Consider the following 9510-nt stretch of genomic DNA (forward strand, 5'->3'; position numbering starts at 1 on the left):
GGACTTAGCGGTACTAAACAAGCCATGACGCCGGATGCCCGGCCTTAGCGGACGTTGCGAGATAGCCAACGTCTAGATAAAACAGCTACACCGTGCCTCACTTCTGTTTTCTTTTGGTTCAATCGAGGTTTCTTCGCCAGCGCGTCTGTAGAGAAATCCTTCAAATTATCGGGACGGAAACCACTCTTATCTCATCACTTTAACCCATTCGTCACAGTACCAACACCATGTCCACCTTCAACACAAGCCACCTCGCCGGCCTCACCCCGCGCGAGGCCGTGGCCGACGTCATCTACCGCGCCACCTCGGCCTTCGACCAAGCCGATGCCACCCTGCTCGACTCGGCCCTGATGGAGGACGCCGTCATGACCGTCGGCGACCGCCCGCCCTTCACGGGCCGGGCCGCCATCCGCGCCGACTGCTGGGGTCCCGTGTCGCGCCTCGACACGGTGCACCTGGCGAGCAACATCCGGGTGCGGTTCCATTCCGACGCCGACGCCAACGATCGGGAGACCGCGAACGAGGCCGAGGCCAATATGGCGACGGTGACGGCTAATTTTCAGGCGAATCACTACCGTGCCGGGGAGGGGATGAGGCCGGATGCCGGGGGGTTCACGACGGGGGGGACGTACGAGCTGGAGTGTGTGAGGGATGATGAGGATGGGGGACTTTGGAAGGCGGCTAGCTGGGTGGTTCACTTGACTTGGGTGTTGGGGGATCCGTCGGTCATGACGTCGGGGGCCGCGGAGGAGAATAAGCAGTAGGTAGAAGCCATCACGAATGGGTACGTTGGCGGACTATGACGGTTGGTGGTGACTATTGTCAGCTGCAGTCCATTGTGAGACTTTGAGGACAAAGGTCTTGTGTCCTCTTGTCCATGCATATCAAGGTATTGTTATCTGCTCCGTCAGTTCGGCACGAGATCTAAGGAACAAGGATGACAATACAAGCCACAAAATTTCTTTTGTCTTCTGCTAGGTATATAAGCATGCTACTTTCAACGGGAATGCAAACTGGAATAATCACACAAACTCCAGTTGAAGGTAAGAAGCCCATCTAAGCGCACCGAAATAACCCTGAAACAATCCCAGTCTGTCGCATCATCATCATGTCCCAGTCCAAGGCAGAGGTGGCGGAGAAGCTTCATCTCTTTTACTCGGCCAATCCCGACTTCGAGGCCGGCCGAATCTCTCGGCAAAAGCCTGAATCTGTGAAGGTACATTCCAACCCCGATTCCTGGTTCCAGCTGACTATCGTGCCGGAAGTGCGTCTGACGCCTCCGGAAGGCAAGGACAGCAATGCCGAGGACGGTATTGGTGAGCAAGGCGGTGAAGCCATAGAGGCCCGGATCCGATTGGCCTTTCTCCTGACCGAGACGGTACCCAACCAGGACGACGACGACGACTACAACAACTACGAGGACTACGACGATGTCGACTACAACTACAGCGAGAACCCCTACGACTTCCCCTACGACAGCGACGATGAAGAGGACATGATTGCGCGCTATCACAGCGATGGCCAGTTTGTCGACGCCATGGCCAACCTCGACCCTGATGACTCCGCTCGGGTCTACCGCACAGCTGTTCAACTGGTGCTCGAGGGCGACCACGAGCCCCTCGCCGACTCTGACGTCAAAGTGGAGATGGCCACCGAGCACATCCGGCAGAAGCTCTATGACATGGTGATGGAAGTCCATGGGGGTAGTGTGATCGAGTTTATGGGGGTGGCCCTCGAGGACCTGGTCCGAGAGCTGAAGAATTGCCTCGCGGACTTGACGCCCGCCTTGTATCTGAAGGCTGTCAGGGAGGCACTGGAGCGCCTTCGGGCGCTGGGACTTGAGTACGCGGAGAGAAGCAAGATTGAGATCAAAGCGTAAGTGGTTATATGAGCCTATCGTGAGGAGGGTGAGCTGGTATAAGAGCGTAAGGATGTAGAGGGAATACAAAGTAGGTAGTGCTGGTAACACTTAATTATGAGAAGAATTCCGGGAACAAAAAATGAAGGCACCATATCCATCAGTGTTGAGTGTGAAATTCTTAACTTAGAAGCCTGGGACTTTTTAAGATCCACGGAGCTCCACCAGGTCTCTTGAAATGCACGGTAGAGAGTGACAACGAGCACGGATTGAGACGGCGTGCTGCCCCTCGAGTTTCTAGGCAGTGCCGGGCACGAGATTGACTGGGCTTCCCGAGTACCCTGGTTACCTCCGTTGACATCCATTAGATCTTGTTTCATGGCACTTGACGACGGTTCATGCGTACGTTAATTACTATATCCCTCCCCTGTTACAATTATCCATGACGACTTACTAAGCATGGATGTGGTTAGACCCACGGAGGTATCATAGTCTTACACGGAGATGCACGTCCCTGCAACGAATACACATCCATAAGGGAAACACACACGCAGGTTTAAGGGGCTTTTACGACCGCAATACACTAAGTCGGCCGAGAAGGCTCTGCTCTTTGGCTGCAATAGCGACCGTGATTTCGAGGACAAAGGGATTGTTCCCTTTGAAACAATTGTATTGTGACTATTGTCTCCTTTCAAGTCTGAGAACCCGGGCATCGAGAACAATAGTTATGGTTACACCTAAAAGATTTCCTTTCTTTACATCTTGCAGTATAATAACCTTAGATTCCGCTAAGATCATCCCATCATTTGCATCACATCTAACTCTAGAAACAAGGAGGCAAGCCCTGGACTACTACTACGCCATGGCTTCTAATTCCAATGTCGAAATGGTAGAAAAGTATCAACTTTGTTACTCGGCAGATGCCTACTTCGGCGCGCGTCCCGCAGCCCCACTCTCGGCGGACGGACAGGTCCAAGTCAGGAAGGCCCAGTATGCCTTCCCGGACGCAAGATTCCAGCTGACGCTAGAGCACGAGGTAAGTCTGTCCGCTCGCCACGGCGTGCTGGAGGCCATGATCCACTTCGCCTTTGTCCTGACCGACACGGCCCCCGTCGACGACGCCGACGACGCCACCACCAGCACGATGGGCGGGCTCCCGATCCATATGGGTCAAGTGGCCCACGTCCACAGCGAAGGCGAGCTGCCCCAGCTGACGGCCGGCCTCGACCCCGCCCAACCGGAGCGGCTCTTCCTGACGGCCACCGGCCTGCTGCTCGAGGGAGATTTGGTGCCCAGCTTCCCGGCCAAGATGCGCCTCGTCGCCGAGCGGATCCAGAAGACGCTGTACAACCTCGTCATGGTGGCCAAGGACGTGCCGCCCGAGGACGAGCCGGCGTTCTGGGGGCTGGCTGAGGACGAGGAGCTGAGGAGGGAGCTCCGGGACTGCCTGTCGGACCTGACGCCGGGCTTGTATCTCGACGTGTTTTGGGCTGCCCTGGACCGGCTGAGGGAGTTGTGCGCGGACTACGAGAGAGGGAAGAAGGAGGCCGAGGCGGGACATGTGTAAATAGTCATAAGGGCCGATATGGGGGATAGAGGGTCGAGTTCGAACGTGGGACAATAGAAGAGCAAATTGTGGTAACCCATTTCCTCACAACATGTATAGTAAAGTAAACATACCACTTGAATCATGCACTCCCGTCATCACCAACGGCGAGAGTGATCGCCTTTTTGGCAACCGTGAAGGGTCAATCATTTATCTACCCTTTGATGTTTCGGTCACTCTTTTCACCCAAATTATCAATCCAATTCTTATGGCGAAGATGCAGGCAACGGCAAAAACGGCCCTTGCGTCTCTACTCGATCGCCATCGCCATAGCGGCTCCTTGATGATCCTTCTCGAAAAACAGGTAATATCGACAGCCCATATTTTGACCGGCACGTTCATTCTTGTTGTGACGTCCGGAACCAGTCGGGCGGAAATGGATACTTCAAGTTCGTTCATTCCGTGCTTCACTATGTGCCTATAAACGATATTTCCGATCCGTGAACTGTCGTATAGATGTCCGAAGAAGGTATTGTCCAGCCACTGGAGTGAGCATTGAGTTGTCCTTAAGTGTTCTTCGTACCAGGCGTTACTGTGCCGGTCGATGTTGGCAATCTTGCACACAGGCTGATACTCGTGGTCAAAACCCAGTCCAATACAGCGTACGCCATCCGGGGCGCCGTCATTCCCAAAGTGGAATCGGATGATGCCGAGAACGGTTTTGAATTGGTTATCTGACATTACTAAACGGCCGCCGGGCGGCAAACGTCTCCTCGGGATCTTGATTCGGTGTGACAGTGGGCCAGAGAGGTCGACTTTGCGCAGCCAAAGGACGTTATAGATACGCTCGGGTGGCACTGCGATGTCTAGTGGAACGATGATACGTTCCGTTCCCGGGGAATACGGTTCATAACCGCGAGGTTGATCCACCCAAACAGAGCTGACTCCAGCGTGGTTTTTCACCCGAGCATACCGGGTCCCATCAGGAAGCTTGGCCAGGAAAAGAGCAAATCGCAGACCTGGAATGGACCTCCCTACTTGCAGGTAAGCACGATGGATTGCCGGGCCATGGACATCCATTTCCACCGTGACATTGAGACCGAATTGGTCGATATAAAACCCTTTTGAATGCCCAAGGCTTATGGCATCTCCACACCCCGCGAAGCATGCAGGCGAGTTAGCGATCAGGCCAGAACATGCGTCTTTCAGATCGTGTCGAAGGCCTAGGTCCCACGCAAAAATAGTTTCATCCGCCGAGCTGGAAATTATCTGCTGCTGTAAACGAAGGAAGGCTCGCTCCTTCTCTCCATATATCATGGGCATATTGACGTCGAACAGACCTATCAAGCTATAAGCTTGATCTTCTACTCTTGAAGTCGTTCGAGCAGCAGCCCAGGACATACGCTGAGCAACGGAACAAGCCTGCGGCGGTCTTTCGTTCTTGAGGACGTCTTCGGGAATGCCCGTTTTTCGCGTAAGGGCTTTGCTCAGGCTGGACTTATCGCCCAGCAATGCCCAATTCGCATCATAAAAACAGACATTTCTTGGCGCAATTAGCTCTTGCAAGGTCCAACCCCTTTGAAACCATTCGCTCTGTTCCATATGCGCCGAGGGGGTCTTGTCGTCGACCGGGAAAGCCATGTCCTGCGCCGGGGAAGCAACGTCTTGTAGGTAGGCGAAGCAGATGGCAGATTCTGCATACCACCTAAAATTAGTGAGCAAAAGTCTGAACATACGCCGCACAGACCTTATAGTTACGCATTACGTCTATTATTTTTTAACTTTAATTTTTTTGCTAAATTATACTATATTTTAATAATAATTAATTTTTTGGTAAGATTTAACGATATAGATTAGTATTTTATATATTAGCCTTTTACGCGGCGTAGTATGCGTAGTTGATAAGGTATACTAAGTATAAAGTTATTAATAATACCTTAAAGTATTACTTTCCACGCCTTTTTTATTTAACCCTTTATAATTTCCTTATTAACCTCGTTATTTTTTAAGTCTTGTATTTAAATGTATTTTTTATATAAATACGACTTTATTATTATTTATACGTGTTCGATAAGGTTTATATTAAGGTTATAAACGGGTTAAAATATTAGCTCGATTTAATAATTAATAAACTACCTCTTAACTAGTCTTAATATATATATAAGAGCGTTATTTTATTAAAAAAGCGCCTTTGATATTTAAAACGCTTTTATTTAAATAAGAATACTTTTTTTAATAATTAAATATAACTTTTATTAAAAAAACCGCTTTTTTTAAAAGTAAAGTCTTTCTTTATAATATTTAAATCGAACCGGCTTTTTAAAAAAATTATTTTAAAGATTATAATCGATATTATAAGCTTAACGTATTTTTTAATGTTAATTATATAAAGGTTAAAACGTTCCTTAAGTAATTATTATATTTAGTTAAAAAGGTTACTTAAATAGGATTAAATCGTAAATTTATTGCTATAGAAACCTTAATATTAGTTAAATTAGCGCCGACGGACGCTGTATATTAAAAGAGATATATTAGGGTTAATTTTTAGTATTTCCCCTTTTAAATATGCTTAAATCGTCGCCGTTAAAGTAAAAAATATCGATAAAAGATAATCTTTTTTATTAAGTGTTAATAGTTAAGCTTATTCTTTTTTAAAAGCCGGTAGATAGTTTATCGAAAAGCTTTTCAACCGGTTAATTTTTCGGTCGTATTTTTTAGTTTAATATTGTAAATACAAGGGTTATTTTATATTAATCGAATAAAGGGAAGCCTTAATTTTATTATTAATAATATAAAATGACCGGATCGAGGGAATTAACGGAAATAATTATATTTATTAAAATATTATACGATTTTATAAATTATAGTTCGGGATATTTAAAATCGGTCGTAAATTTTTTATTTAAGTATACCGTTTATAAATTATTAATAAATTATTAATTTCGTAACTTTTAATAATTAATTTAACGAGCTCTTTTTAGCGGTTAATTTTTTATAAAAAATAGTCTTTAACAATAACGGTAGTATTTTTAATTAATAATTAAAGGTTAGAAATAATTAGGTTAAAATTTAACGCGTTTCGATATATAACGTATTTAAGTAGGTTATATATTCAGACTTTTGTACGGTTATTTTATACATGGAATTAATCGATTCGCTCAACTCTGTGAAATTGGCTTTATCGATACAGCATATGTCGATCCAGATCAAACCGTAGCCTAGCTGCTTGGCCAGCGCGCACGCACCGACGAGTTTTGAAAACCCGGCTTTCGCTCGGACTGTCGAGTCCATAGATAGGACGTCACGGTAGGTGATCTCTTCGCTCCCCCAGCGATGTGAGAGAATGGAGTAGCCATTTCGCAACTCCTGGATCTCCGAATCGAACAGCTCGTGGAACTCGTACGTAGTTGTGTCAATGAAACGCATATTCTGAAATGTGCCCACGAGAACTAAGGTGAAGAGGGAAAGGATGGAACCGAAACTCCAGGCAGATGGCAATCTGACGTGGGGTGATGTGCAATGTGGGGGAGTAAGCAAGAAGGAAAATGGCTGGTCGTGCCAAGGCTGAGAATCTGACCGATGGGGACAGGCCATCTACGCACCGGCTGTCCTTCTTGGCGCTTGATAATATCTGAACGGCCCACATACGAACCGTACGAGCCACAAATCAGCCGACCCCAGCCGCACCGTCACTGGTTGATATGGCTGATATGCAACGCATGCCAAGGAGCACAAAGGGTCTCTTCTTTACAAAGCCATTGACATTGTCGAGGGATATGGTGCATTTATTGATGAATCGAATAACAATGAAGTTCCCTTAAGTCATGGCTCCATTCTTTTGTTATGTAAGTACGAAGCTAATACAAGTACCCTGTAGGTCTCCAGGAGCAGATGCGTAGTACAAACCACACTTACAGAAGTGGAAGGTTCAGATATACTAACTCAACAGGTTTCACTTGAGTTTATTTACTTCGCAATGGCTGGTCCGAACGAAAACTGCCCGGAGCGCTTCCGCCTCTGCTACTTTGCGGACGCCTACTACGGCTCCCGCCCCAGTTGGCCGGCAGAGAACGCACCCCCTACCGTCATTGAGGTACCCCACGATCCCGATTCCCGTTTTGTGCTGACTTTGGAGATCCAGACCAGCCTCTCGGCCCCCGATGCGGAAAACCCGTTCTGCATCGACGAGGGCGGCGCAACCGAGAACGAGGCGAAGCCGACACTGACTGGATACATCGACGCCGCTTTCGTCCTGACCGAGCGCGCACCCATCGCGCCGGGCGGCGACCTAGCCTCCGGGTTCTATGCCGTCACTACGGGGGCAGTCTACTCGCAGCAGTTGGCTCACTACCACTACCATACCGACTACGTGGACCTGGTGAGCGAATTGAGCGAAGATGGAGGCCCCGAGTTCGTCGCGCGCGGCCTCGTAATTGCCGGGGAGTCAGACGAACCCAGCGCTGACGACAAGGCTGCCGTCGTGGGCCATGTCCGGACGATCCTGTCCGGAGTCCTCGACCAGGCCGTAGGGAAGCCGGTCGAGGAGGATACGGGGAGGTCGTGGGGTCGACGAGTGCCCACGTGCTGGAACGGGACCTCGGCGCTGCCTTGGACTCCTTCACGTACGAGATGTACCTCGAGGCCGCCAGTGGCGCCATTGCGCGGGTTCGGGACTTGTGTGAAGGCTACGAGAAACAGAATAGGGTGGCCCCGGGCACGACTCGATACTCGGAGAGAAACCGATTGGCAAGGTAGGTAATTAGGAGGTCGACAAAAGTGTCTAAATCACAGCTCATAACAACCAATGGTTGCTTCGTATACAGACTTTTTTCTTTCTTCTGCCTTCTTCTTTTTTTCGATTCATACCAAGGCTCCCCGGCAGAAACAGTTCTCTTCTTCGCTGAAGGGAAGCATTTTGCTGTGCCCCGCCGCACTATTCGTGGCAATGTACCATTCGTCTACAGCGTTGATGTCACCCCAAGCCTCCTTCACTTGCATTGCCCAGTTGTCAGCCACGGGGCACTGGCGTCTGATTGGGAGCTGACGCCTCGCCACTTCATATTACGCGCATTGCGGGGTACTGATCCAGACACCATGTGTCACATGCATGACCTGATTGAAATTCATTAAAAGCAAGTGTCCCAACCTGGGTGATCGAGGGTCATCCCAGTCTCAAAACTGTGCTACAGGACGCCCGCCTCTTGTGATCGCATCCACACTCCTGCCTTTCTCAAAGCACACAAGAACATGGCAGATACGTATGTCTACTCACCTCTCGACCTATCAAAGGACTCTATACGCCTTCTTCGCCTGTGCAAAGGGAACCCCGGGACGGAGATCCGCTGCGAGCTCCTGGAGAGCTTCCTCAGCGAATCTGAAGGCGTTCCATACGAAGCTCTCTCTTACACCTGGGGCGGCGAGCTGACCAGCAACTCGCCACGAGTTCTCCTCGACGGGGTCGAAGTTCCTATTACCGAGAACCTCTTCGAAGCTCTCCACTCGCTACGACTTGGAAGTCTGGACTGTTGAATGGATTCTGGTACGATCGTACGGGTGGTGGTGATGCACAGTATGGTATATTATTTCATCGTGTATGCATAGTCTATCTAAGTAGGTAGGAAGAGGGGGATCGTAAGATCCCCTTCTTAGCTTAAGATCTAGTGGTCCGTAATTAATTAGTTACGTAACGATATATTTTAATATTAGTAAATTTTTTTTTATATAATACTTTCCCGGATTATACGGGAAAGATAGTATTTTTTTTATTTTTAGTTTTTATATGGGCTATTCCGTATTAATCGGAGCTGCGGTGCTGTCCAAGGTCGCGATAACGGTAACGGCGATAACGGTAACGGCCGTTTTATCTTTTTTCGAATTTGGTATTAACGAGGGTATCGATGTTATATGGCGTATCGGTTTTAATAAAATTATCGGTAGTTATATGGGAATTAATTTTTTTTTTTTAAGTATCGAGAGTTAGTTCGTTTCGAGTTTTAAAAGTTAGTTCGGGAGTTGGCTCGGAAGTCGATTCGAGAGCCGGCTTATCGTTTCTTTAGTAGCTTTTTTTTTTTTGAAAGTTAACCCGTTTCGAGTTTCGAAAGCCGGT

At 48.4% G+C, this 9510-nt stretch overlaps 6 protein-coding genes across 6 annotated transcripts; 5 read left to right on the plus strand and 1 right to left on the minus strand.

Annotated features, from left to right (window-relative positions):
• Positions 1 to 227: 227 nt before the first annotated feature.
• Positions 228 to 764, plus strand: PG985_008029 (uncharacterized protein; the record flags this gene model as incomplete). The annotated part of the gene is made up of 1 exon (XM_066827797.1): positions 228 to 764. One exon carries the CDS (start codon positions 228 to 230, stop codon positions 762 to 764), a length of 537 nt encoding a protein of 178 aa, XP_066682709.1.
• Positions 765 to 1108: 344 nt separating this feature from the next.
• Positions 1109 to 1879, plus strand: PG985_008030 (uncharacterized protein; the record flags this gene model as incomplete). The annotated part of the gene is made up of 1 exon (XM_066827798.1): positions 1109 to 1879. One exon carries the CDS (start codon positions 1109 to 1111, stop codon positions 1877 to 1879), a length of 771 nt encoding a protein of 256 aa, XP_066682710.1.
• An 841-nt stretch (positions 1880 to 2720) lies between these two features.
• PG985_008031 (uncharacterized protein) lies at positions 2721 to 3425 on the plus strand (the record flags this gene model as incomplete). Its single annotated transcript, XM_066827799.1, has 1 exon — positions 2721 to 3425. The coding sequence occupies one exon, from the start codon at positions 2721 to 2723 to the stop codon at positions 3423 to 3425; it is 705 nt and encodes a 234-aa protein (XP_066682711.1).
• A 189-nt stretch (positions 3426 to 3614) lies between these two features.
• On the minus strand, positions 3615 to 6830 carry PG985_008032 (HET protein; the record flags this gene model as incomplete). The annotated part of the gene is made up of 2 exons (XM_066827800.1): positions 3615 to 5109; positions 6523 to 6830. The coding sequence occupies 2 exons, from the start codon at positions 6828 to 6830 to the stop codon at positions 3615 to 3617; spliced, it is 1803 nt and encodes a 600-aa protein (XP_066682712.1).
• Positions 6831 to 7380: 550 nt separating this feature from the next.
• Positions 7381 to 8159, plus strand: PG985_008033 (uncharacterized protein; the record flags this gene model as incomplete). Its single annotated transcript, XM_066827801.1, has 2 exons — positions 7381 to 7907; positions 7934 to 8159. 2 exons carry the CDS (start codon positions 7381 to 7383, stop codon positions 8157 to 8159), a joined length of 753 nt encoding a protein of 250 aa, XP_066682713.1.
• Positions 8160 to 8651: 492 nt separating this feature from the next.
• Positions 8652 to 8933, plus strand: PG985_008034 (HET-domain-containing protein; the record flags this gene model as incomplete). The annotated part of the gene is made up of 1 exon (XM_066827802.1): positions 8652 to 8933. One exon carries the CDS (start codon positions 8652 to 8654, stop codon positions 8931 to 8933), a length of 282 nt encoding a protein of 93 aa, XP_066682714.1.
• Positions 8934 to 9510: the final 577 nt, after the last annotated feature.

Source organism: Apiospora marii, assembly GCF_038362585.1.
Source record: "Apiospora marii strain CBS 49790 chromosome Unknown utg000005l_segment0_segment0, whole genome shotgun sequence".
Taxonomy (NCBI): domain Eukaryota; kingdom Fungi; phylum Ascomycota; class Sordariomycetes; order Amphisphaeriales; family Apiosporaceae; genus Apiospora; species Apiospora marii.